Source organism: Trachurus trachurus, assembly GCF_905171665.1.
Source record: "Trachurus trachurus genome assembly, chromosome: 5".
NCBI lineage: Eukaryota > Metazoa > Chordata > Actinopteri > Carangiformes > Carangidae > Trachurus > Trachurus trachurus.
Genome location: NC_139896.1, coordinates 13,029,633 through 13,045,694, shown reverse-complemented (window position 1 = coordinate 13,045,694; position 16,062 = coordinate 13,029,633). Strand labels below are relative to the sequence as shown.

The 16,062-nt window shown below is 42.7% G+C and overlaps 1 protein-coding gene across 1 annotated transcript in view; it reads left to right on the top strand.

Annotated features, from left to right (window-relative positions):
• Window positions 1-1,132: 1,132 nt before the first annotated feature.
• The window catches only part of LOC310985873 (semaphorin-3F-like), a 60,238-nt gene continuing 45,308 nt past the window's right edge, over window positions 1,133-16,062 (top strand). Inside the window, exons 1-2 of the mRNA XM_083971538.1 lie at window positions 1,133-1,154; window positions 6,305-6,490. Of these exons, the coding sequence (XP_083827664.1) occupies window positions 6,379-6,490 (112 nt within the window). The 5' untranslated portion in view covers window positions 1,133-1,154; window positions 6,305-6,378. The remainder of the gene's footprint in view (window positions 1,155-6,304; window positions 6,491-16,062) is intronic.

Genomic DNA, 16,062 nt, shown 5'->3' with positions numbered 1-16,062 from the left:
ACTCACCTCAGGAGATGAGAAAAGTTTGTTATAAACACTCTTGAATTGTTGAACAAGTTTCACACTGTTGAGTTCTCCTGTGATCTAGATATGATGCTTTTCTTTTCTCATTTAAATGCTAATAACTTGGAGGACATCATTTACTGAAAGTGCTGGGAGCAAAGCTTTCCTCCTATCTGGTCACAGCACAAGGTGAGCACCTGCCTGCTGAATTTGAAATATTACTAAATCTGGTTGTTGGCGCGACACGGAGGGTTTTTAGCTTTGTTTGATGGCATTGTGTGTGTGTGTGTGTGTGTGTACGTGCGCTGAAATGTGTGGGTGAGTTTGTGTGTGAGAGAGATTGTGTTAGCTACAGGCATAATACTTTCAAGAATCAGCATTATGTTCAATTGCCTGGCAGTGAGGTGGCTGAAGCCAATATGAAACAAAGAGAGCATTGTGATTTAAATTCACTGTTTTTTTGTAAAGTGAGCTCAAGTCTGTCCTGGAAATAGCACGACAGGTTGTGATCAAATAAGTGTTACTGAATAACATGTTGAAACTGTGATCATTTTCTATAAGAAACACAAGTTTGAAGTTGAGCGACTGGAATACATTTACGGCATTGACTTGTTTGATGTCTTACAGGACGTTTGATACCAGGCCCACATGAATTTATGAATTTATGTAACTTTTTCATACACGTCACTTTTAAGGTGATTTATCATTAATCAGTAAACATCCTCTACAGCAGAAGAAAGTAAAAGTTTATAGCATTTATGTCTCTGGTGCAATTGAATAGAAGTCAACTGGACTTGTATTTGTCCAGTTGCCTTCGATTCAATTTGTTGCCCAGAGATAATATGACCTTGATGAATGAGAAGATCCATAGACATATAGAATGTATGACATGCCACTAGTGGAATGTGTGTATTTACAAGTATTCATCATTAATTTATAGTACACAAATGTGCTTCAAAACACCTTCATCAATTTTACAACACATGCACCACAGGCCTTTTATTTGTTATGTCATCTTTTCATTTTTGTGTTGTTACTTTTACATCCATGAAGGACCACAGTGCCTCTTTGACCACTGTTTTTTTTCTGTTTCTTTCTGTCATACAGAGGAGATGAGACATGAGGCTGTGGAAACTCTGGGCGGAGATACGGTGAGTAACACAGGTAAAGTAATGAGTAATATGGTAATTAGCTAAATGTAATTGCTTTCTGGGGCAATACATCAGTTATTGGCCAATTTTTCTTTAACTTGACCAACACTTATACATCTGCAGAAACAGAAAATCCTCATCACTGTTATGTTTTTCCTCAAACTCACAAAGCAAAGTCTACAGAGCGTGCAATGTGTCACATCTCTCTTCACACTGAAACTGGGATTGCGTTGCAGATGATCGCTTGAACTGTGCAAGAATCACAAATGCTAATATAACACCTGGCATCCGTTCATACCCTGCAGGCCGAGCCCCACAAAAAGCACTGTCACACCTCAGCTGGAATGCCGGTTCCTCTGCAGAACATTACAGCAACTTCATACACCACTTAGATAGATGTCAACAGCAGCCTGGTGTCATGCACTGCCAAGATTTTTATCACAAATATTACAGTTCAGGCCCACTTAGGAGCAACAAGTCCTTCTGGGTAATGTACACAGTCACCTTGGATCCCTATCAAGCAGAAGAGGATATGCATGCATAGACTAATACGCAGTCGTGGCTGACAGCTGATTGTCTCGGTCCTTTCAGACGACTGGCCCGGGCAAGGAATGTGTAGTGATGTGGCTTTGGAGACGCTGAAGGCAGTGCCTCTCAGAAAATCTCCATGTCTTCACTGAATAGATAACTTGTCCAGAGGAGGAGGAAGAACTTGGACTCATTAGAGTGATCCTTTTCTATTTGACCTCTGCCAAGTCACTTAAAAAAGAACCTTTATGCTGGGTCAGGGCGCAGAGTGAAGGCTACACAGCCAGCATCATGGCTTCATATGGAAAAAGAGGTGAGGAGGACAGCTTCTTTTGACCCTATTGAACACACAGCTGAACACCTTACAAACTTTGTCCCTAACTCCCTGACAGACTTAATGGTGAATCCACTGCACGCAATTTAAAGCCCCAGATTGAATGAGGGGCAGATAATGCAGGTGTGAAAGAACACTGAATGGAATATGATTAAAAATGGGAAAATGTTTAATTTTCTCAATGAGCTTTAGAAAATCTTCCCAGGCGGTAACGCCGTGACTTTGAAGCGTCCAATCAGTATTTGAATAGGGGAGCAAATTAGGCATTTTAATCATCGTTTTTCGTGTACCATCAAATGAATTACATTTCTCAGCCTTTTTCAAATCAATGGGTACATAACCAAGATAAGACTTTTAATTTCTGATAAGTTGGAGCCAACAATCATTACATTGTCTGTGCTCTAAGTCACTAAAATTGACTTGGCAGGTCAAATACTCAATAGAGTGAAGTCAGAGTAATGCTGTAATAAACTTGCTCAGGTAAAACTTTAACCAAGTGAATTTAGAAGTTGATATGAGTTACTTAACATTTATAATACACAGTTAAACATGTATAAGGTGAGAAAAGTGAGCATGTAAAAAAATACTTATTACAAAGATTTGTTTTGAAGTTGATTGAGAGATGAAGAATAGGCACCATTTAAGCCAAATGTTGTTGAACAATTCCCCTCCACACCTCATGTGTGGGTGGCAGATGGTGGCTCGCTGGTTGTCACAGTGATAGAGGACGGAAATACAGTCGACTGATCCAAGGCAAGCAAACACCTCCTTCTTGAGACACACTCGGCCGTACTATAGCAGCTGCAGATGGAAGAAGAGACCTGCGCTAGACCAGAGCTGATCCATACATTCACATAGAAGCAGCAGCGTCCCCCACCCCTCCCCCCGCTTCTTTAATCAGCTTTCGTTGAAGCATGAGTTGTTAATGTACTAATAATTAATGTATACAGCATACTGATAATAACTGATAACCGTATTTAGGATAGGAATTTTATCTCTGTGGTGTAAACCCAAACTGCAGGTATAATATTCAATAGGAAATTACTCAATGAGATTAACACCACTGTTGCTTCATGTATAATTAGAAATCATTTCCCAACACAAATCAATTTCTAAGTTGATCTGTGTACTTGAAGAAAATTGGTTGTAATTTTTATAAACTATACAACATTAACAACACAGCCGCCTGCATTGGACATGGATTTAAAATGTTTGCAGGTAATGTTTTTATCTATTTGCCATAGAAAAATTACACTTTTTAAAAGCACTTATTAATTATTTACTCATTCCTTATAAATCAATCATATGGAATTGATAAGAACAAGTTGGCTTGCCAGGTTGTGAAAAAATCCTTTTCCTATTTGACCATTCAGAAATGATATGATGATGATGGCATTTTTCATTTGATACATTTGAACATTTACAGCTGTAAGGTTTGTTATGACTTGGCTGTTGAAGGAGGAAGTATTTATTTTAAGTAGCCTAAGTTTTTGGAGAAGGCATGGCAGTTGCAGGAGAACTTTGTATCTGTAATTCACATTTGGAGAATTTTTACTTACTATTCTTTTTATATTCTGCACCACCTGGTGGCTTCTTAAAAGGTGGGAAACCTACAAACATTTATAGCATTACATTGAAAGCATTATATATCTTATAAATAATTCAATTATTAACCAGTGATTAAACATATTAAAATGTATGCTTTTTGATAATGATGATGATAATAATGATTATGATTAAGGAAAGAAAAAAAGGGCAGATATTAAACTTAAGAAAAATGTGGCTCCCTGACAGTATAGACACGGCAGGCCTATCTGTATGGTACAGTGTGGCTATAGACAGTAGTAAATCATGTCTCCCCTGTCTGGCTGATGGGCGGCTCGGCTCGGCGCTGCCCGCCCTGTGGGTGTGTTTATGGCAAATAGGCCTGTGCATCCACCTGCTAGCGCCCTGCCTCCCTCCAGTCAGGAGCGCCTAACTTTCCTGAGGAGCACACGCCGCATGCCTGGACGCCTCCACACCACAGGGACTTTGTTTCCAACTGATTTTTTTTCCCACGAGATGTTGATCGTGGTCGCGCGACCACAACCGCTCCTCGCCTCGCGGTCTCGCACTAGATTGAACTAGAGAAACATTTTTTGCTCCTTTCCCCCCTCAGTTTCTTCCACCACACTGACAACTCACTCCGGGGCCAATAACCAACCGCGCAGCGTGCGCAGGTAGACTGAGCGCTCTCCTGAACAGGGACTGTCCACGGGCAGAAGCCGCACCGGGATTTTCTATTGTTTCTATTGATTTCAACTTGGAGGCGAAAGTGATCTGTTGGAATTGGTTTGTTCAATGACTTACAAGGTTGGATCTGAAGTTATATTCGGAGATCAGTAAGAGCAAGGTAAGCCTGGCTGTGTTGCTGCTGTTTTTACTTGTTGTTTTCTATTTAAATCTGCTTTATTATTACTGAAGGAAAATCTTACCTGTTTGCATCAGCGAGATATTTTATTATAATTTCTTATATGATTATATCCAACGTGCCCCGGTCCCTGCTTTATCTTATTCTCTAGATATGTAAATGCAGAATTTACATGAATCATAAATCTAATGTCTGATAGAACACAGCCTTCATTTCTATGCGAACCTTTATTGCTATTTATTTAATTGCTATTCAGTTTACCGTGCGCTCTAATACCGCACCAGACTGTTTACAGTTCTGTCGTCCATGTGCGGCCAAGACTGCCAGGCTGTTACACACACACACACTTGAGTCTATGTTGTGTTTCAGCAACACTGAACATTCTTGCATTCATTTTCTTTTCTTCATTTGAAAGAACATGTACCGACCAAAAATTACAGGCTTCTGAAAAGTTTCATAGTGCTCATATATTCAGCTTTCACAGCACAGGAGGAGGCTTTTTATTAGTCTCAATTGTTGTGAAATGTGAAAAACAATCAGAGTGCATCCTTTGTTGTCCTATGGATACAGCAGCAGGGTTCAAGAGGAGAGTTGTGCTGCAACTTAACACTGAATTTATGCAAAAACAAACAATAAAGAAGAATCAGTGAGAGCATCAGAGGCTGGAAGAAACAGTCTCCTAAGATTAAAAGAGCTGTTTGAAGCAGTGACATAGACTCAGATGTTTTCATGAAACATCCTCTTGTAAACGTATGCATTCATTTTACAACATAATATGTTGAGCTCTTTAGGATAATTTTAGTTAAAGTCTTTTACAATCCCCCCCAGTCTTGTTTGATTTCATTTGCTTGTGTGAAGGACTTGGCCTCTGTCTCAGAATAAACAGCTGGATGGTTAACAAATTGTCAGTAAACAGGCGAGGTTTAAACAGCTGCTTATGACCATAAATCCAGTCCAGCCGAGCGAGCTCAGGACTCTTTGGCACCACCGACGTCTCAGAAAAGTGCCGTTTGATGGAGACAACCCGGTCCAAAGGTCCAGTGCCTGTAGTAGAGATGAGAGAAAGAGAAAATTTGCAGAGTGATTCCACCGTAAATGTTCAGTCAGTCACTAAGATCTGGGAATAAAAAGAGAAAGTTAGATCAGGAAGCGGTAGCAAGGTGGAGATAATTAAAAGCACCGGGAGTGGATTTGATGGAGAGAGACTGAGGGCAAGAGGTGACCCATTAGACAAGTGTCTCTACTGATCTGTGATGCATGTGTGGATCATTGTGGTGGCTCCCTGGTATCGATCATTCATTAACTAACAGAGCAGGACTTGTTGAATGGCCCCTGTTAGCGTTTGTCATCATTTGTAAAACCTTTTTGGCAAGAGGGTAATATTTTATTTCTGATTATGCCGATCCCTGGCGTGTGAGGACGTGGTCTGACCTGGCATTAGGTGAAGCGATAATTACAGAGCAGCGCACACACGTATGGTGTCATGGAGTAGGAATGTGTTTTGGGTGTGCTGAGGGAAGCAGAAGAAAAGCTGCTCTCACTGGAGTCGGCGTGAGGTTTCCATCAGTTTTGTCACACTCTGAAAAACAAACGTAATTTTTCCCAAATGCAAGTGTGTGCACATCTCCTAAAAGCTTGGCTGCCCTGCATCAGGACTCATCACTTTTGTGACTCTTCCAAAGGTCTGGGTGTAATCGCTCCACACACCGCAGTGCTGCCTCACCAAAACCTGGTGGTGATGGGGCCCCTGGGAGCCGCTGATTTGACACTTCACATAAATGAATAAATAAAAACAGACACACTGTGGCTGATTTTTTTTTTTTCTGCAGGGTTACGTTGGAAAAGCATCTTCTCACATGTTTCTTTTTGTCTCTGCAGAGCTAAAAAAAAAAAAAAAGAGAGAGAGAGAGAGAGAAAATCAGTCTTTGTGAGCTACTGGAGGTTGGTCGACCATGCTGCTGTGGATGGTCCACGCCCTCCTGGCGCTGTCCGGCTTCGCTCTGGGGAACCCTGCAGTGAACAATGACCCCTTGGCTGCACCTCGCGTCTTCATCTCCTTTAAAGGTAGGACGCCACCACCTTTTCCCGTCTGCCTCCCGATTCCTGGTTTTAGCAACTGGTGTTGTAACATCTCAGATTTGTCATATTCTGCCGGTTCCTTAAACTCAGCCACATGTTTGCTCTGTGAATGACTGACGATGTGACAAACGTGTAATTGGAGCAATTGTGGCTTTGATAACTGCTCAAGGTTTTTGCAGAGGAAGAACTTAGAGCATCACCAGACTCTCGTGTTACACCGCAGAGCAGACCACAAACAAATCATGCACTTCTCTTTCGCTGCACACCCCAACCCCCCCCAACCCCAACCCCACCCTCCCCATCCCCTCCTCAGACCTCCAGGCATTGTAATAATCACCAGATGCTTCCACTGGCCTATACTGTGCAAACAATTAAAAAAACGCAAACAATGACTGAGCAAATGCACAAATTGAAGATGTATGTCTTGTTCATACACACTTAGAAACACTATACATGATTATTGTTTTCGTTAATCAAATGCAGCGTCTTTATCTTCAATCATCTTTATTATGGAATCCCTAAATTGGAGGCACAAAGGGAGACGGGATAATAAGGAGCATGTAATAACTCCATAGCCATTATGTGATTATTCCCTGGTGAGGCAGGCATGTACTTCAGGGGAGCTGTGTTTGTGCGTTTCAGCAGCGTTGCAGATTAGGTGAGATGGGTTGCCGGGTTCTGAGGGGTGCAGAGAGACAGAGAGAGAGAGAGAGAGAGAGGGAGAAAGAGAGAGAGAGAGAGAGAGGGTATTATCAAGAGCAAATTGCCAGGATCAGCCAAGCAGAGCGACGTCCCCGAGGCCTGTCCTGCTCGGAGATCAAGCCTTTGATTAGCATCCAGAGAAAAGCCGAGGGAGCGAGCAGCAGCAGCGCCCCTGTTTGCTTTGCTTTCCATTTCCCAGCGCTCCCTCGTACAAGTTGACTTAATTAAGTGGACTGGCACAGTTCATTGTTGAAGGCGTTTTCCTGCTTTAATCAAGTGGGATTTAACACATCAGTGAGTGCACACACAGAGCGCAGCAGTTTTTTTATTCTTCAAATATCATTTTAGCCCATTCTCGACACAAAGGCTGTGTTGTTTTTAGAACTGTGTATTTTTTTTTTTTTTTAATGTGTGTGTGTCTGCGTTTGTAAGGTTTTCTGCGGACCGGCTCTTATATTGGTGCATCTTTGGATGACTGACCTCACCCAAAATACGTTTGAAAGCAGCCGACTACAGGCTCTATTCTATAGCTGCCAAGCAGGGTGGAAAAAGCTCGGCTCTCCTGCTTACCTGTGTGTGTTTGCCTCTCTAGTCAATATGAATTTCACAGTCTGCTGCTGCTGCCTCTCTCAGAGGAATGCACCCCCCTCTCCATTCAATATTATGACTCTCTCTCCCTTAATTGCTTTTTGAGAGGCCCATGTAGTCTTTACCTTGGCAAGCCGGCTGCACTTCCCCTGATGCATCGTGATGTGTTAAGTTTTTTTGCTTGAGCTGTCTGGGAGAGCCAGTTTGCCTCTCAGCAGCAACTTTAATGGAACACAATGCTACGACAAGTGTGGGCAATCTTCGGGTTCCTTAATGTGAGACTGAGGGAAAGAATGTGTTAATTATCAGTTCCTTCTTTATAATAATTGATCATTATGGCAACGCGTCACACTGTGAAAAAAACTCAAATTGCAGCCATAAAGCTGAAGGTCTCACTCAGTGCTGAACTAAACACATGTTTCAAACTGATTAACTTGGTAGCTGAGGAGCGAGGTTAAGAACCATGACCTCCATCTGGGAGGCCCTCACTTCCCTATTAAAGCAGGCAGAGTAAATCATGGGACCTAATTGCTTTGCTTTGGCTTTGGCACAGCTTTTATGACAGCGACAACACCTTCTGTGATACTGGAAAAGAAAAAAAAAAAAGCCACCATGCTCTCATAACAGTCTGAGCGGAGAGCCGGATCCACTTGAACACATTTCAGCAAGATTAGAGTTTGTAAAGTCTGAGGGATAAACCTTGGACGTAGACTTTGTTCAGGCTTATCACATCCTCTGTGGGAGTAAGCTGAGGAGAAAGGGCAGAGTTAGCGAGAAGAAAAAAGTCAGACTCCGTTTAGCCAACAAATAGTAACAGTAATCAATGTCAGATGAGCAAAGGGAGTAGTTTGTAGAATGAGGAGCGGGAGCGAAGCAAGTGTGCCTCAGTCTGCCTCAGATAATAAATTGATATTTTAATGTTACTTGAGACAAGTCTGCAGTTGCCAAGACAAGAGTCATATCAATTACTCACCTGGAGCCGCTGCTAGTTCAGAGTTAACACACACACACTGTAGGTGGGTTTTTATCCATCTGTTTGGGTGTCAACTTTTATTTTGAGCTTGAAAAACCAAAATCTCAGCGCAAAGACTGAACATTCAGAACAGAATCAGGAATATCTCTACAGTTAATTGGCTAAGATGGAAAGATGGCTGAGACGGAAAAGTTGGCGTGCAATCAAAATGTACGAATAACGTACACATACTGGGTTTAAATGTCTTGAATGTCTCCTGAAGCTTTGCACTGATGAGCAGTAAGTTGACCGTAACCTTCCTCTCATATGCATATGGAACATATCATTTGCTGTCATTCAAAGTTATATTGGCACTCTTTTAACATCATCCTCTACAGTGATTTTAGCTTTTTATTTTGAGAACTCTCAGGAAATTATTGTAATAACCACAACCTGACAAACTTTTTTTTTTTTTTAGCATTGTTGCATCTCGGACTCATGCAAGTGTTTTATACAGTGACTTCTTTATTTATAGACATGGAGCTGTGGTATAGTGAAGCCATCATTCAATTTGAAGCTACCATGGTTAAATTGTAAAGCTGTCCATCTCTGAAGTGAAAATACCGAATTACCATGTGAAAGGATCGTGTGAGAGCATCGCCTCTCCGTGAGACTCCCGAGTCATGCAAGTGCCTTTGTGCCATAAATCCATTAAGAGGTCAGCTGATTTATATGTGCAGCTTTTTTTTTTCTTTTTTTTTTTTTTTAGATCACAAAGTACAGAAAACATTACATTTTCTGAATGGATGGAGCTCTCCGGGGGATGTTTTGGCCATGCCCTGTTTTGCAAAGAGTGTAACGTTATTGCTGTTGGCCCACATTCCCTCTATGACATATCTGAGTTCATGCATTAAGCAGATCCAAATCTAAATCCATGCTTATGGCTCAACAGTTTCAGGCCTTATACCGTACATGAGCCTCATCTGAGATGCCTTGACTTTGTTCCCTTCAATTCATCACAAATCAACACTTTCCAGCTCAATGCAATTCGCTGTCCTTGCTATAGATGCAGTTGTTTACATGGAAGATGTAACTGGTGACTTAGACCCTTCAGTGGTATCTTTAGAGATCTTTAAACAAGACCACTTCTCAGACTGCATAGATAAACAGACAACAGGTAAACACTGGTCCAGAGTAAACACAGGCACAGGGTCAAGAATCTCCATGACTGTAAATTTTCACTTCCACAGAGACGTAAACCACAGCTGAGGGCGGAGTCGTGTCACAAAGAGCATGTGAGAATTAACACAGTGCTCCTCTCACCTTTTTCTTTGTCGGTGTTAATGAAATCTGAAACGGCTGCTGCTCTGGCAACAGCAGCAGTGGAATTATAGTCTGGGAGTACAAAGGAAAAGTCCTTTAAATACCATAACATCATAAGGATTACAGCATAACACCCCCCGCCCACCTCCTCCTCCTCCTCCTCCTCTCTCTGAGCACACACCAGGCCAAATCCACAGGGACGACACCAGAATGTGGGTCAGCTTTGCCACAACACAACACACACGCACACACTCCTCACCGCTGGCAGTGCAGGTGGCGGTGAGAGGACGCGGCTCTGGCTCGTCGTTATTCCAAATATTTCTCATCTGCACGCCCTCCTGTGAGCAGCTAACAGCAGGCTCCTATTTATACTCCTCAGCAAAGTCTTTAGTCTATATCGGGTGTGAGCGTATATGTGTCGCCGAGTGTGTTTGTGTGGGTGGGAGGCAGCGTGGACCGTTAGAAAACTCACTGTTGGGGTTGATTCCTGTCTGTGTGGTGGAGTCGTTCTGCTTCTGAAGTTCTGTTTGTGTTATTTTGGTTATGAGAATGACGTCAGATGAGCTCAGCAGTGTTTCCGTCCAGCGAAGTATTTGTTTTGATCAATCTACTGTTTGCTATCAGTTCATCTCTGGGCTCGCCCCTGCACCAACACCCTGTCACTTCTGCTGGTAAATGTTTAAACTCTTATTACTGCTGCTCACACAATACATTCCAATGGTCACTTTCTTCTCTGCACTCCACAGGTAGACGTTAGCGCTCAGAGCTACCTTACCCTCTTATCACTGACCTGATTAACTATGACAGCAAAGTGTTAACTCAGTGTTGACTTTGTGAATAAGCAGCTATGATGTGGTTTCTTCTGCAAATCCTACGTCCAGGTTCAATGCAATGCAAGGCGCTGTTATCGTCACTGATAGCTCTGCTGTTTGCTCTCGCTAATCTTATTTGTAGGGATACTTCGAGCACGTTGGCGCACCATCGGCCTCAGCGTAATGTTGCAGCGTTGTTGTTGAACCACATGCAAAAGCCACAAAACCACTGTCCCAGCAGTCGTGCGGCGCTGCTGATGTTTGGCTAATTACTGTTTGTGAGGACAGGCTGAGTCCATATATCCCCATGGCAGCAAAGTAATGACTGAAAACCACTATTACTTTGGCCTGGTCCCAGACCTCAGCTTGTCTCCACGGCAGCAAAGCCAGGTTATATTTAGTGTAAAAACTCTCTTCTCCCTCAGCAGGCACACAGCAGTCATTTGTAGCACTGTGGTTAACCATTGAACACAGTCGGCGGGGCGGTGATGGTGGTTTAAGTGCAAACGCAGCTTGGTCCGACACAACTTGCACTTTGCTGTGATCCAGCTGTCAAGAGCGTCACTTAATTGTGAGGTCCTGTTATGGCAAAAAGCCGTCCTTAACTGCATAAAGCACAACACAGAGTTGATAGAGGAGTAAAAGTACGAAGTAAAAGGACACCGCGGTGCAGTCGGACTGTGGTGCACATGAGGCCTTTTTTTGCCTGACATGTGGAGGTGTGTGTGTTTATATCATAGAGTGGAGATTGTGTCACATTCAAATCCATACACCACTGTAAAACAATATAAACCTCATGCCTTGAATTGCGTATTAGTTTAATTGTCTAGAAAACAACACGTTGCTTTATCCCTTAGCTGAAAACCAATAATCGGGGATTTTGACATGAATTCAGCTTTTAGTCCTTTGAAAACAGAGTGCATGCCTCTCAGCAGCGACAAAGCTAAATGAGCACACAATTGCACATGCTATTTTTCATTGCAGTTCAATCAAAATGACGCAAATTGTTGTTAAAATGAGATGTGATTGGTGGCTGGCCGCAGCGCTCATCCAAACCAGAGGCACGGGATGATTATCTGGTCAGAGGCAATCGTTAGACTGTCACGTAACCTCAGATTGACAGGTCAGGAATCAGACATCGATTATCTGCCTGTGCATGTGCCCCTGTAACCTTAACCATGGATGACTGATGGAACCATGATTACATTTTATTTCCACACCAGTGGATTCAATGAAGCAATGAAGATGATTGTGACAGCTGAAGTGGAAAAAAAGTAACACCACTCTTCACATTAGGTCTGGTGGAATTCAAAAGATCTGTGTGGACGTTATTTCACAAAGACAAATTAACACATGTTCTCTATGTTGCTTGCTGGTAAAAAGGTTAATCAGTTTAATAGGGTTTTAAATGCGTTTTTATTTTATTTTAATTTTTATTTCAACACATTTTACAGCATAGCTATTACAGGCTATTTTCACAGTTGATTAGCAGTATAGATTATCTGCTTGTTTGATCTTTAACAGCGCTTTAATTCTCTTGGTTTAAATTCAAGTATTTCAGAGAAGGAATAACAATTACTCCTTATGACTTAGAAACTGAAACTGAACACTCCTGCTTGACAAATAATAATAATAAGATTAATCGATTATCAAAATATATCCTGATGAGTAATAACAACAGATAAGATAACGCCTTTATTGGCCCCACAGAAATTCACAGCATAACAGCAGCAGAGTAGTCAGTGCAAGAAAGATAGAAAGTGAAAGAGGTTCGCATCAAATATAAAAAATAAGAATAACATAAATATAAAAAATAAGAATAACATAAATATACAAATAAAAACAATGATAAAAATGATGCAATATGAAGAGCATTATTTAACAATAGACATATTGACCAATTGCTGAACATCAGCTATTAAAATTTTATGTCATGTGAAAATTTCACGGTTGCATTAAAGTGTTGCACTGTCGTCTCCATAAAGCTTTTAGCAGTTAACCTGTCAGCTATGTGCGCAGTATGACAGAACACAGTCCTGCTTCTATTCTCTCGCTCCCTGTCAGGTGTGTTGTATGCGTGGGACGGACGTGTGATATGTATGTTGGCACCTGAATCTAACAACGATCCATCTCTGGTGGTGCCAGTTACTCCCCTTCAAATAAAATTGCGGTCAGAGTGTCATCCCATCGCTGTGTCAGCCAACGGTTAGCGCCGTCTGCTTCCCACCCAGCTCTGATGCTTATGTGGCTCCTCAAATATCTTTTATCCTTTCCTTCCCATGGTTGTTAAACGCACACAAGCCGTCCCTTATGATGGCCCATGAATCGAGTCATTGTGTTTGAGTGTTACAGAATATAGCCACTTGGCACCTTGCTCTACTTCATTCTCATGCCATATGGCTGCAAGGTTGTAAAGTGTATCGTAGGCTGCCTGGGTGGTCCTAATGTTTGATAAAGGCGGAAGCTTGGATTCTCTTTCTCCAACATCTGGCCAGTGGTTGCCGGATAAACTGCAGTGCACAGGTGCAGAAGTGTTAGTAGGTAACAAGGTTCTTACACATCTCCAGAGGATTATCGTGGGCAGGGAAAAGTGAAGGTGACAGAGTGGCATCTAAATATAGTCGAACTCATCTTTGAGGGCCTGCTCTCCTGCTGCACTGCTGTCCGTCTTCCCTCTCCTACTCGTTTCTCTTCCCTGGGCACAGGAGCGGCAGTAAATGCACAGGGCAAAGGGTGTTTGGGATTCCTGGCGTGGCATCACCGCTCGCTTTTAGCATCTGCAGGAAGAGGGATATGTTGTGTTGAGAGCGTGGTGTTCCCTCTCCGGTCAGGGTTCCACCTGTGGAACGGCCTCCTGAGTCGGGTTACCCGCTCTGTCAGTGCCTCGCCTCCGCTGAAACTGAGATCGCCTCTCAAAAAGACTGAGGACCTAGTGTTGTCTGTCCGTCTTGTCTTTCATGGGCATGTTGATGCATCTGTTACCCCCCCCCCTCCTCCCACCCTATCGAATCCCTCTTCACCAGACTGGAAAATACCAGCCAAATTATCTAGATACTGTGAATCACTCTCTCTCTCCACTGGTGCAGCATCTCCTTCCAGTGTGTTTTATTTTTATTTATGGAAATACAATTGTTCTTTTCCAGCTTTACATGAAATGGCCAGAGCTACAGAATCAGAGCAGCCATTAAAAACAGAATATGGGCAAACACGGTGGAGCTATAAATGATTCCACATGTTAAAACCAGCAGTAAGACGGGGCTTGGTTATATCCTGCTGGGGTAAAGTTTTTCTGCCTGGTAGCTGGAGACCGTGTCAGTCATGTCGTGGGGGTTCTGTTAGCTGAGATTAAACTTTATGAAACTTTTTCAATGATGTGGAGAAAACTGTCAGTCACCACCTTTTGTTATTGTACTTCTCTGTGTTCAGAACAGATAATGACACAGTGTTCTCAGGCTTGGCATAGTGGCCGAGCACCGCAGGCGACTGGTTTTATCTTGAGCCGGCGATGGGGTATCTAGCACACCTGCCAAGCTTCAAGGTTGGTCCTTTTCTAGGTGGCATAATTAAGACTTCCTGTGGGATTTGGTTTTTTTTTCTCACCTGTGAAAACAGGGCATTAGTGGAGACTGGATAAACAGGTTGAGGACTCAGACTGGCTTTGTCTCTGCACTGCCGCTGGGGCTGAACACTGTATATTCTTAGCGCTAGTGTTTCTCTTGTGGCAGATTAAGGTGTCAAGTAGAATAATGGTCCAGACGGATTAAGACGTGTTCATGGCCCCAGCTCAAAGGTGTGCCCAAGTTTCATAAAGGGTTTGCGCTTCACAAAGGGATATAATGACACCTTTTTTAAATGTGCCTCTCAAAAGAAACCGAGTGAAATAGGACGTAAAGGTGATTTGACCCTGGTCATCTTCAAGCTCCTCACAGACCAATTGTGTTCATGTAGATCAAAGGATGGAGAATTGCCTCTCATATTTTCCTCAAAGGTATGGATGATATTTCATTCTTGTCAAAGGCTGGCGGAGAGGCTGAAGGTCCTGCACAACTCTTCTGAACACCTTCCCTTCAACCTCTGCACATTCCTCTGTATCAACTCCCTCCCTTCACTCCCCTCCTCTGGCTGTCTGCTGCTGCTTGTATCAAATTCAAAGCACAGCGCTGGCACACCAGCTCTTGAAGGGAAGGGATCTGCATCCCTGTACATACAGGGCTGTGGCTCCAGCTCCACATCACCCCTCCCCCTGTTCTGCAAGAGGATGCTTGGCTCGCTCTATGCTACAAAAGGCCAAGTCATCACTTGTTCGCTCTTGTTCTTTCCTTCCTTCCGGCTTCCAAATGGTCACTCCCTTTTTTGTGGTTGCAAACTTTAAAGGAAATACCTCATATCAGAATCTCTGAATCACATCCATATTTATGGAAACACTTTGATTCTGTGTCCACAGACTGGTTGGCAGTGCTTTTGTTGCTCCTGACATTAAAAGTTAGTGCACTATTGCACATATGAAATGAATGTAAATACAGATTGTTTAAAGGCCCATGGTTTCTGGATGACAATTTTTTCTCTAGATTATAGTTCAGTATCCAGGAGGGTTATTGCTTCTGAATCTTGTTCTTCTCAGCCTCTGAAAGTGCTTATGAAGGTTTGCTTAGGGCCCATCTCTATGCTTGTGTAATTCCCTGAAGACATGAAGTGTATGGGAGTTTCTCAGAGAGGTCAAGTGGGAGGGCATGACTCCAACTGAGGAGGTCAAGGCCACTGTCCGCCCTCTGATCTACAACCTCAATATAATTTCTCACCCTCTGTCAGTGAGGGATTGAGTTTCAGACCTGTCTCACTGCCGACTCTGCTAAGACTTGTAACCAGTGATGTGACCTCCTGGAGTCCCTCAGTAAATATGCCATAGCTGAGACGTTGCACTAAGTGTGACCTCAGAAAAAAAAGACTGATATAATAACTGTTGTGTTGCAAGCACAGCTGAAATGTTGTGCAGTCTCTTGATGACCACAGCAGAAATATTGCACTTGTGAAATGGTCTGTGCATTAGGTTCTGACTTTTCTACACTTTTCTATGACAGTGAATTTCATAATGTTGAATTTAGATTAAATAAGAATGGAAGAAGCACAGCTTTTTCCAGGGAACCAGAGGAATGCACTGTATAAACAATCTTAGGAATGAA